Genomic DNA, 12,144 nt, shown 5'->3' with positions numbered 1-12,144 from the left:
TCCTGCTGACTTCCCCAGTTCACCTTTGCCCTTTCCACAGTTTATCCTGGGGTCCCCCAGATGTCTGGCATCGGGGGCCCCTCGTTCAGCTCTTCTGGTCCCCCCCCCACGCCTTCCCCTCCTCCTCTACCAGTCTTGGGGGCTCCTGCCAGGTGGTGCCCATGAGACTGATGTGCTTCTCTCTGTGGCTGCAGAAGTCGGGGACTTCCTCTCCCTGGACCTGGGCGGCACCAACTTCAGGGTGATGCTTGTGAAGGTGGGGGAAGGGGAGGAGGGACAGTGGAGTGTGAAAACCAAGCACCAGATGTACTCCATCCCCGAGGACGCCATGACGGGCACTGCTGAGATGGTGAGCAGCTCAGGCTAGGGCTTGGCGGGCCAGGGACCTCGGTCAGGACCACCCAGGATCTTGGAGCTTGGCTAGTGCTGGTGGGAGGGCCCACCTGTTGGACCCTGCTGCAGGAGGAGGAGGGAGCTGAGAGGCTTAGGTGGACGGCCACTGGGTGCGGCCCCGGAAGGTCGCACCCCTGCCCAGTTTCCCAGAAGGATCTGGAACAAGGCAGGGCAGCCAAGAGAATACGCTGGTCCAACAGGCTCGCAGCCCATCGTTCTATCTCCACCCCACATGTCGCCCTCACCCTCCACCAGCATGGATGCCAAGTGGCATGACTGCAATGCTAATATCTGACCACGGGGAGGACTCGGGAAGGACCACAGAAGTAGGATGAGCCCTGGGCGGAGGTGGGGAGCAGCCAGAGCCAATTCCCGCGAGGGGCAGGGCTTCAAGGTAGGAGGCCAGTGGCCGCCTGGTCCTTGCCACAGCCCCGCATGCCGTGGGTCTGGGCATGGAGCAACGCTGGCGCCCATCAGGGAGCTCAGTCAATCAGCAGGGCACTCTGTAACGCCCAGGTCTGTGGATAGGCCTTTGTGAATGAGGTGGCAGCTGGTCCTCGCAGGCCCAGGGGTGGGGTGGCCAGAACACTTGGAGGCAACAAAGAATACTCTATGCTGGAGTCAGAAATCGTAGTTATCGCCAGGGATGTGCCTCTGTCCAAAGCCTGAGACTGGACTCCACAGGGTCCAGCTGGGAGGGCCAGGCTAACAGAGCACAGCTGGGCTAGGGACCAACCCCGTCGTCCTGGTGTTGCCCTGTCCCGAGGGCTGCTGTCAGCGGGACTGTGGCATGAGGTGGGGCTCAGGGCCTGAATCCCGACAAGCAGTGCGGAGGCCACGCTCTCCTGGGGCCCTATGGCTCAGCAAGGGCTGAGGAGCGCCTCGGCAGGAGGCTCGCCCCTGCCACTGATGGACACCTTGGTGTGCATCCTGCAGCTCTTTGACTACATCTCTGAGTGCATCTCCGACTTCCTGGACAAGCATCAGATGAAGCACAAGAAGCTACCCTTGGGCTTCACCTTCTCCTTTCCTGTGAGGCACGAAGACATCGACAAGGTGGTACCAGGTGTAGCGTGGGTGGGGGGAGGTGGACGGATGGATGGACAGACACCCCAGAGAAAGGCACCCATGAACTCTGCCCTGTGCTGCCTTCAAATGCAGCTCCCATTGTCGGGAAAGAGCCTTGGATTCAAACTGGCTCCATCACTTACCTCTCGTGAGACTCTGGGAAATGATCGTATTAGCTGATTCTTACTATTTACGTCCCACAACCCTATGAGGTGTGCGTATCACCCCCATTACAGGTTAGGAAACTGAGGTGTAGCAACTTGCCCATGGTGGGAAGTGGCGGTGCTGCGGCTCCAACTCAGGCAAACAGGCTCCAACACACCTGTGTGTCATCTCTGTGCTGTACCGCTGCCTGTGGCAGAGGTGGCAATGTGCCGGGGCTGAGGGTCTACCCTGCCTTCCAGCTGGCAAGTTAGCCTGTCACAGTTACACACACACACACGTACATGTAAATTACACACACACACACACACACACACCAGTTACGCATGCTCACATAGACATGTGTAAATTATATGTATGTATGCACATAAATTTTACATGTGAATTGTACACATAAATGTATGCACTGCACATATTTAAATTATACACATGCATGAACTCATGTCGATTATACATACATATAAACACATAAATTGTACATGCATATTTTTATGCATACATAAATTATACATACATATATATACACGGGCCAGTTATATATTCATATATATCTACACATGCCAATCATACATACATATATACATGTAAATTATACATATCAAGTATACATACATATAAATGTGTAGATTACACATGCATATTTCCACATGTCAAGTATACATGCATGCATATATGCGCATGTCAATCATACATATATACACATTCACAGGTCAACGATACATACACACCCACACGCATTGATTATACATACATATATACGTGTGTGTGTAAATGATCCAAACATAACGCACAGTTATACATAACACACAGGACCTCTGGGTCAGAGAGAAAGCCAGGTCAGTACTCCTGGCAGAAGCAGTAGCAGGAGCAACATCTCATATTGTGCCTGCTGGGCACTGAGGGCCAGGTGGGACCTTCACACGCAGAGGGTGCACACAGGAGAGGAGCCCTGATCTTATACTGGCTGCACCCCTCTGGACCTCATCCTCACTCTGGGATGATGACCCTGGGCTTAACTATACAAGCATTCTTAAATTGGCTGGGACCCAGCCCTGCAGAAATATGAGATATTGGTAGAAAATTACCTCCAACACTTCTTGAACTTATATGGCTGCTTTGAGCCTCAGTTTCCTCAGCTTTAAAGTGGGTGCACAGGGACTTCCCTGGTGGTCCAGTGGCTAAGACTCTGCGCTCCCAATGCAGGGGGCCCGGGTTCAATCCCTGGTCGGGGAACTAGATCCCACATGCCACAACTAAGAGTTCGCATGCCGCAACTAAGGATCCCGCGTGCCGCAACGAAGATTCCACGTGCTGCAACCAAGACCTGGTGCAGCCGGATAAATAAATAAAAATTAATTAATTAATTTAAAAGAAAGGTTAATTATAAAGTGGGTACACATCCCTGTGGTCCGAGTTAGCTCCCGTCCCTTCACGCCTGCCCCCAGCATCCAGCAGCCACCGAGGCCCCCCTCTCCCCCCAGGGCATCCTTCTCAACTGGACCAAGGGCTTCAAGGCCTCAGGAGCAGAAGGGAACAACATCGTGGGGCTCCTGCGAGATGCCATCAAACGGAGAGGGGTGAGTAGCATCTGCACCTGCCCCTACCCTGGGCCCCCTCCCCCTCCCCTCCTGCAGGGAAGCCAGGGAGGGCCTTCTGGGCGTCCCCCCAGGAAGGGGTCTCTGCCTTCTGCACCTGGCTGGACTGGCCTGGAGCAGGCTGAGAACCCCCCCAGCCCCATCGCCACTGCCTCTATGCCTCTTGGCAGGACTTTGAGATGGACGTGGTGGCGATGGTGAACGACACTGTGGCCACGATGATCTCCTGCTACTATGAAGACCGCCGGTGTGAGGTTGGCATGATTGTGGGTAAGCATGTGCTCCCTGCCTGACCCAGGGGTCTTGGCCACCACCAAAGATGGGCCGAGGCTTCCCGTCTTCAGCAGGCTGCACACGGCCTCTGCGCTAGTCATGGACCCCAGAGGTGCTGGAGCCCAGGGTCTTAGGGAGCAGCAGGGGTGTCCCGGCAGACAATACACCAATGTACATTGGTATTGGGTGTACCAATAAACAGGTGCTGTTTATTGGTAGGAAGCATTTCAACACTCACAAGTCACTGCCTCAGATGGTGTACCAGCTCACGTCCACCTGGCCCATCAGGATTTAATTAAATCACCTTATCTGGTAAGTTGACCGACCTGGACAGATTCGTCCAAGTGGAAGAGGATAAACCAGAGTGGTGTCATCCCTCCCTGGACAGTCTTACCACACCCCGGGGCAGCCGTCTGCCCTGCCCGAAGTGGAGGCAGGTACCAGGAAAGGAGGCAGCACTGGCCCCAGTGGCCCTTTCCCACCAACCAAGGGGCTTTCCCAGAAGTTCCCAAGGCCTTACAATGAGTGTTTACTGAGGAGTGTTTACTGGACACACAGGCGAGCGGGTATTTCCCTGGTTCCCAGAAAGTCAGCATTAAATTTGTTTGCTTCCACGACCTCTTCAGGGCCAGCCCTGAGGGTTTCTGTGTTCTTAGGACCCATCTCCAATTGCGTGCACATGTCCTAAGGGGCCGGCGGCCTGCTCTCTGCCTCTCCTCTAGTTTCTCACATCTCCTCCTTCCATTCTCACCTTTCGGATGGAAAGTTCTTTTTTTTTTTTTTTTAACATCTTTATTGGAGTATAACTGCTTTACAATGGTGTGTTAGTTTCTGCTTTATAACAGAGTGAATCAGCTATACGTATACGTATATCCCCATATTCCCTCCCTCTTGCATCTCCCTCCCACCCTCCCTATCCCACCCCTCTAGGTGGTCACAGAGCACCGAGCTGATCTCCCTGTGCTATGTGGCTGCTTCCCACTAGCTATCTATTTCACGTTTGGTAGTGTATGTATGTCCATGCCACTCTCTCACATAAGACAAAGACAAATGAAGTCATGCAGCTTACCCTTCCCCCTCCCCGTGTCCTCAAGTCCATTCTCTAGTAGGTCTGCATCTTTTTTTTTTTTTTAGATTCCATATGTACGTGTTAGCATAAGGTATTTGTTTTTCTCTTTCTGACTTACTTCACTCTGTATGACAGACTCTAGGTCCATCCACCTCACTACAAATAACTTAATTTCGTTTCTTTTTATGTCTGACTAATATTCCATTGTATATATGTGCCACATCTTTATCCATTCATCTGTTGATGGACACTTAGGTTGCTTCCATGTCTGGGCTATTGTAAATAGAGCTGCGATGAACATTTTGGTACATGACTCTTTTTGAATTATGGTTTTCTCAGGGTATATGCCCAGTAGTGGGATTGCTGGGTCGTATGGTAGTTCTATTTTTAGTTTTTTAAGGAACCTCCATACTGTTCTCCATAGTGGCTGGATCAATTTACATTCCCACCAACAGTGCAGGAGTGTTCCCTTTTCTCCACACCTTCTCCAGCATTTATTGTTTGTAGATTTTTTGATGGCCATTCTTACCGGTGTGAGATGATATCTCATTGTAGTTTTGATTTGCATTTCTCTAATGATTAATGATGTTGAGCATTCTTTCATGTGTTTGTTGGCAATCTGTATATCTTCTTTGGAGAAATGTCTATTGAGGTCTTCTGCCCATTTTTGGATTGGGTTGTTTGTTTTTTGGATATTGAGCTGCATGAGCTGCTTGTAAATTTTGGAGATTAATCCTTTGTCAGTTGCTTCGTTTGCAAATATTTTCTCCCATTCTGAGGGTTGTCTTTTCGTCTTGTTTATGGTTTCCTTTGCTGTGCAAAAGCTTTTAAGTTTCATTAGGTCCCATTTGTTTATTTTTGTTTTTATTTCCATTTCTCTAGGAGGTGGGTCAAAAAGGATCTTGCTGTGATTTATGTCCTAGAGTGTTCTGCCTATGTTTTCCTCTAAGAGTTTGATAGGAAACTTCTTTAAGTCCACACCTAAACAGGAGCTCCAGGGCCCCTGGCAGTGCTCCCCTGGCTCTCTCCGGTTCCCCAAGACACCACCACCTGGGCTCTACAGCCGCTTGCCTCGGGCTCGCCCCATCTGGAGCAGAGATGGCAGAGTGGCGCGTGGTCGCATCTGCCCTGATGTGCTTAGAAACATGTTTATGATAATCACCAAGCGCTAAACATTGGGAGAAACCATATCAAAGTCTGGATTTCTGTTTTTTCCCCACAAAAACTTGGAAGGCCCGGCATCACTGGGCCTGAATTCCAGGCAGCTCCACTGCTGGTGTGAGGTTGGCATGACTGAGTTGCTGTCCCTGATGGCTTGAGGGGTGTGCAGTCACTTTCAGATTGAAGCTCTGCTGTCACCATTTTGAAACTCTCAGTTTATGAACAAAGGACCTCATGTTTTCACTTTGCATGGGACCCTGCAAATTACAAATTCCTTAGCCAGGCCCGCCTGCAATGGCCCGTGTGCTGCTCCCGAGGGCCCACACTGTGACTTACTCACCTCTGGGTGCCCGCCTCCTCCCCACAACAGAGCCTGGTACAGAGGAGCTCAAACACATGCTTAGAAAGTGCCAGAACACAAGGGTGGTGCACAGATAAGACAAAATCATAACATCCCATACCCATCTCTTAATTGGCAAAGCACTCTGACACATGTTCTTTCCCTCATTTCTCTCAACTACCCAGGTAATAGGAGTAGGTGTTACCAACCCCTCTTGGGGAAGAGGAACCGCCCTGGGAGTTGGGCTTATCTACCTGAGGTCACACAGCAAACCCAGGTCTTCCAGCTCTTGGGAGAGCTGGTTTCCTTTGCTCCAGGGGATGTAGGGAGTGCTGGGGGTGGAGGGCTCAAGGAAGCTGGGAAGACAGGGCCGCACGGGGCTTCCTGCTGGGGGGATGCACCCAGCAGAGGGGGCATCCCAGGAAGCGCAGCGCCAGGTGGGGCCTGACGCTGCGGCCTCTCGCAGGCACGGGCTGCAACGCCTGCTACATGGAGGAGATGCAGAACGTGGAGCTGGTGGAAGGGGACGAGGGCCGCATGTGTGTCAACACCGAGTGGGGTGCCTTCGGGGAATCGGGCGAGCTGGACGGGTTCCTGCTGGAGTACGACCGTGTGGTGGACGAGAACTCCCTGAACCCCGGCCAGCAGCTGTAAGGACCGCCCCTCCCCCTCCCCACACGACGGCCCCGCCCCGCTCTGGCGGCAGATGGGGCCGGCCCGCAGATAATGGGCTTGTTTTTAAACAGCTCTGGGGAAAAGCAAACTGACAATCCCTTCGTAAGCTGGCTCTTCCTTCAGCTCGTATGCGTGTGCCCCTCTGTGAACCGGGAACAGTGAGAGATGCCAAGGATTAGTCTTTAAAAAGAGGGTCTATGGGGACTTCCCTTGCGGCCCAGTGGTTAAGACTCTGTCCTTCTACTACAGGGGACGTGGGTTCCATCCCTGGTCGTATCCCACATGCCACGCAGTGTGGCCAAACTAAGACTACAAAAAAAAAAAAAAGAGGGCCTGCAAATGGGAGAGGCCACAACAGTGAGAGGCCCGCATAACGCAAGAAAAAAAAAAAAAAAAAAAAAAAAAAGAGGGTCTGTGGATACATGAGCGGGAACCTCCCCGCTTCCGACAGGTGACCCCTGGCACAGGAAGGCTCTGAGACGCCCCCCAGCAACGTGAACTGGGTGTAGCCCAGAGTTCCCCAAAGTACAGCTCTGAACACGTTCACAGAATGAATCATACTATTTGCGGGTATGCTGCGGGTTCGCAGACAGCTGGAGAGCCAGCCCTCACAGAGCTTGTCCTGAGTCAGGGCTCTCCTTCATCAGCCGCCTTCTGCGGCGCGCCAGGCACGTGCTAATTCTTTGGTGAGCTTCCTCTTGGGCTCTCATAAACCTCTACTAGGTCGGTAGTATTCAGTGTGCTACAAGATGAAAATACGGAGATTTACAGACTCTAGCGCCACCGGGCCAACTCCGTGGATTCCAGGAGTGCAGGGACCTAGGAGCCCTAGCAAGTGAGCAGAGGCCCGCCCAAGGCTGGTCACTAGCTGCTCTAAGCCTGAGCTCCCCGAGTTTACACTGGGTGATGAGAACAGCACTCGTTCCACAGCTGTGGGAAAACCCAAGTGGGCTCAGCGCAGGGTCCTCCCTGAGGATGACCTCAGAGGGTCTGAACCGAGGCCCCACAGCAGAGCGTTCTCCCAAGGCCCCAAAGCCCCTGTTGATAAATGTGGGAACGGGCATGAACCCGGTTTTGCCAAGGCGGGGGGTGGTCACAGCGTCCCACATGGCTTCCTCTTGGCTGTGACTGGGGGTGGTGGCTGGCCTCTGCCTGCTGGTGGGGACCTCCCTCCTAGGGGTGACCCGGCTGCTCTCCAGGTACGAGAAGCTCATCGGCGGCAAGTACATGGGCGAGCTGGTGCGGCTCGTGCTGCTGAAGCTTGTGGACGAGAACCTGCTCTTCCACGGGGAGGCCTCGGAGAAGCTGCGCACGCGCGGCGCCTTCGAGACACGCTTCGTGTCGCAGGTGGAGAGGTGCGCGGGCGCGCGGGGTCGAAGGGTGGGGTACAGGGGTGGCGTGCGCGGGGAGGTGTCCTGGACCCGGACCCACGGGTCGTGGGGGCGGGGCCCGGGCGGGGCTCAGAGCGCAGGGGCGGGCCCCTGGTGAGGTCAGGGGGAAGGAGCCCAGGACCTGGTAAGGTTCCGGGGTGGGGCAACGGCGGCGGTAGTGGCCTTCAGCCCCCAGGGGAGCCCGGCGTCGGGCAGCTGACGGAGACCAGGCGTCCTCTCTGTGCTTCCCCACCCGCTGTGGACCTCATCTCACTTCATCCACGCAATGGCCCCGAGGCACGGCAGTGTCACCCACGTTAGGGCGGAAACCCTGGGTTTAGAGAGAGGAGTAATGACCAGATTACTGCTGGTCCCTGGCGGAGTCAGACCCGCTCCGCTCGGAAGCCCGAGCCCCAAAAGCGCTTTGCCTGGGAGAGGTGGGCAGGGGGAGGAGAAGAAGCCGCCGCTGTGGGGATTGGGCTGGGCCGGGACCGAGCGACCCTCCCGCGACGCCCTCCTGTCCCCGCCCCGCAGTGACTCGGGCGACCGCAAGCAGATCTACAACATCCTGAGCACGCTGGGGCTGAGGCCGTCGGCCACCGACTGCGACATCGTGCGCCGCGCCTGCGAGAGCGTGTCCACCCGCGCCGCGCGCATGTGCGCCGCGGGGCTGGCGGGCGTCATCAACCGCATGCGCGAGAGCCGCAGCGAGGACGTGATGCGCATCACCGTGGGCGTGGACGGCTCGGTGTACAAGCTGCACCCCAGGTGGGCCCGCTCAGCCGTCTGCACCTCCCCGCCGGGTCCAGCCTCCCTCTTGTGAGTTCGCCTCCTAAGGGCAGAGCCCGGGCATCGGTCTCCATCTGTGATATGCAGGCCGAAACGGATGCTCTCCGAGGTCCCAAGGATTCTTAATCTCCTCGCTCCCCTAAGCCCACAGACTCAGGGGGAGGTTCCCCTTGGCTTACCCCCTGCCCTGCCTTAAGCGCGTTAACTAACCGCAGCCCCGCTTGCCCCCTGCTCAGCTTCAAGGAGCGGTTCCACGCCAGCGTGCGCAGGCTGACGCCCAGCTGTGAAATCACCTTCATCGAGTCGGAGGAGGGCAGCGGCCGGGGTGCGGCCTTGATCTCCGCGGTGGCCTGTAAGAAGGCCTGCATGCTGGGCCAGTGAGAATAAAGGCTGCAAGGCAAGGAGGAGGCTGTGGCCGCTACTAGACCTGGACTCCAGGGGACACACTTCCTACAGGTCCCCCCAACCTGGTCCAGTCAAGAGGCTTCTCCTTGTAAGGACCTTGGATGCCTCCCATCCCCGCTGTCACCCCAGGAGATGGGGAAAGCTTCTCTGGGTATGCGGTGAGGCCCTGAGCAGGCCTCTTCTCTCAGGGTCAGTTGGTAGGATAGCCCTAGGGCCCTGACTGGGTTGGGGGCTGAGATGAACAGGAATGGAGAACCCCCGAAGTACCTCACCTTTCTTGCTGCAATCAGGGGCCCAGAAGGGAGTTACTAACTCAGGATTTTGTTGCATTTCTGCACTGCTTGCCTCTTGGAGCTTTCAGCCTGGCTCAGCCCTTGCTCTGGGAAGGGGGTGCCCTCTGGACCCTACTATGGCCTGGTTTCCCTGGGAACCCAGCCCACATAGGGAGGCAGCCCTCATGACCTGGCCAGACCTAGACCTGGGCTCCACAGGGGGCCCCGGGGAGCTGCAGATCACCCAGGCCTGGGAAATGGAAGGGACCAGCTCCATGTTGGAGGCTGTGGGTACCCCGAGGCCTGGAGATGGCAGCCTTTTCCCTCCCATCCTGCCATCCCTGAGTGGTTTCTGGTTCGGGGATGGACCCTCACAGGAGGTGCAAGAGACAGAGTCTCCAAAGCCCCTGCCCAGAGGGGCCCAGGAAGGGGAGGAGTCCCCCTACCCACAGACAGGCCTGGGAGCATCTCCGGGATCGAGTCCTCAGCTCCCACGGCGCTGGGCACTCAGAAACCCCAGCAGCACTCAGCACACCCCCAAGGGACAACCCAGGCCTCTTTCTTCTCACCAGACCTCCATGTACCACACCAACCTCTCCATGCCCAACCTGGGACTGTGTGGGTTTTTTTAATTAAAAGTTTTAAAAGTTTAGAACATGACCTTGTCCACCGTTCTTTGATCTCTGTGTATAAGACTGGGGGACAATAAACATATAGACGTGGTCACATGTACACAGACACTCTGCAGGCCTAGGCGTGTTTTGGAGTTTGCCATCCTCGCCACAGCGCTATGCCAGGGAGTGTGAAGAGTGACAGACCAGGCCTTAGGAACAGGAATGGGGTGGCGTGGCGGGGTGTGCTCGGAGGTCCTGGACTTGCCCAGGCCTCTGCCCACCAGCCTGTGGGATGCGGGGTGTGGTTCTGAGGTCTCCAAGAGCTCCAAGGGAGTGTCGGGGAAGGAGTGGGGCTGCTCTGGGAAGGGGGACGGCTGGTTCTTGGGACTGGTCCTGCTGCAGGTCGGTCTCAACAGGGGATCCCTTGGAGCCACTTGGGTTGTGACAGTGACTGCAGTGGGAGGCCAGGATTATAAGACACATGATTTCTGCGGTCCTTCCAATTTGGTCCTGAATGAAATGCCTACTTCAAGTTAGCCAAGCCTAGGGCCTAAGACCAATTACTTATGAACACGTATTTGTAAGATTTTAACATACGCGCACTTTTTTTTCAGGTTTTTGGATGTTACCATCTTTTTAAATTTAACTTTTATTTTATATTGGACTATAGTTGATTTACAATGTTGTGTTAGTTTCAGGTGTACAGCAAAGTGATACATATATATATATATCCATTCTTTTTCAGATTCTTTTCCCATATAGGTTATTACAGAGTATTGAGTAGAGTTCCTTGTGCCATACAGTAGGTCCTTGTTGATTATCTATTTTGTATATAGTAGGGTGTATTCCAGTCACTTTTCAATGAGAGAAACTATCCAGCAAATCTGGAATGACTGTGTTGTTTTATTCAGAACTTAACCCCAAGTTGTGATTTTGAGTTGTCACATCCTCCTGGAGATGCTCTCTCGTTTCCTGGTATGCCTCATGTGGAATTTAGTTCTCTCGAGTCTAAATTATGCATCAGAAGTTTGTGTGAGCATCTGATGACTTCATTATCAGTAGGAATGTACTCGTGTTCCACCATTCAGCTACAGTATTTGATCTCATTTTACCATAAATTATTTCCTAGTTGTCCTTTATGTTATGGTTCAGGGCATTGTATTTTTTTTTTTTAAACAATTCTCTATGGAGGTAGCTTGTATAGCCTATGAATTTCATTTCAGGAGAGTAAAAGAGGTGTTATAAAATACTTACTTGCTATACAAAAGGGACATTGGGGCTGATGGATGAGAACCCTGCTCTCCCAGCTGGCCTCCCCGCATTCCTCACCCCAGTGGGCCGTCTCCTGTACCGGGTTCAGGGAGTAGCCAGCAGCCCACTCCTGCTCTGGGCGGTCCCCAGCCCCCCAGCCCCTGTCTGCCCCGGGCCCGCAAGGAGCCTCGAGGCTGCTGCTCTGGCACAGTGGACAGAGCCTGGGCCCCTCACTCTGCGGTTGAGCCCCACAAGAAGGGCTCGTGACCCACTTTCATGGGGATCCCAGGGGATGCTTGGGGTCCAGGCAGTGCTCCGTGCTCCAAAAGCATCACGTGGAGGCTCTGTTTGGGGTCACAGCCAGCTCAGGGCTGCCTTCTGCCCCCTTGGTCAGAGGGGCCAGAGGCCAGGGCCAAGCATCTTCAGCAAAACCTCTGGGAATCCCCAGGGGTCTCAGGCCAGAGACCATCCTCAGAACCACCAACTGCCCTCCCAAGCCCAGTGGGGGCCCCGGGCCAGCCCCCGCACCACTGCTGTCCTCTTGGCCTGAGCGGGTTCTGGGCTGGAACTGCAGGAAGGACAGTCAGGTGGGGTTACAGGGGCCCCTCGTTCAGCATGAGAGTGGTGAGAGTTGCGACTCTGCTCTCAGGAGGCGTTTCACCCGGTGCTGTTAGGGTGGGTAGACACCCGGATGTCACAGGGCGGGG

General features: G+C 54.6%; 1 protein-coding gene across 2 annotated transcripts in view; it reads left to right on the top strand.

Moving 5' to 3' along the window:
* GCK (glucokinase) overlaps positions 1–10,232 on the top strand; it is a 48,604-nt gene extending 38,372 nt beyond the window's left edge. The window contains exons 3-10 of one of the 2 annotated variants that reach the window (XM_007446992.1): positions 195–349; positions 1,330–1,449; positions 3,105–3,200; positions 3,389–3,488; positions 6,528–6,711; positions 7,936–8,091; positions 8,641–8,874; positions 9,132–10,232. In XM_007446992.1, the coding sequence (XP_007447054.1) occupies positions 195–349; positions 1,330–1,449; positions 3,105–3,200; positions 3,389–3,488; positions 6,528–6,711; positions 7,936–8,091; positions 8,641–8,874; positions 9,132–9,276 (1,190 nt within the window). In that variant the 3' untranslated portion in view covers positions 9,277–10,232. The remainder of the gene's footprint in view (positions 1–194; positions 350–1,329; positions 1,450–3,104; positions 3,201–3,388; positions 3,489–6,527; positions 6,712–7,935; positions 8,092–8,640; positions 8,875–9,131) is intronic. The other variant, XM_007446993.1, reaches the window with a different exon arrangement.
* The last annotated feature ends 1,912 nt before the right edge of the window (positions 10,233–12,144 follow it).

This window comes from Lipotes vexillifer, unplaced genomic scaffold (assembly GCF_000442215.2).
Source record: "Lipotes vexillifer unplaced genomic scaffold, Lipotes_vexillifer_v1.1 scaffold1359, whole genome shotgun sequence".
In the NCBI taxonomy this organism is placed as follows: Eukaryota; Metazoa; Chordata; class Mammalia; order Artiodactyla; family Lipotidae; genus Lipotes; species Lipotes vexillifer.
The sequence above is the reverse complement of the archived record's forward strand: the minus strand, read 5'-3'. Positions and strand labels throughout refer to the sequence as shown.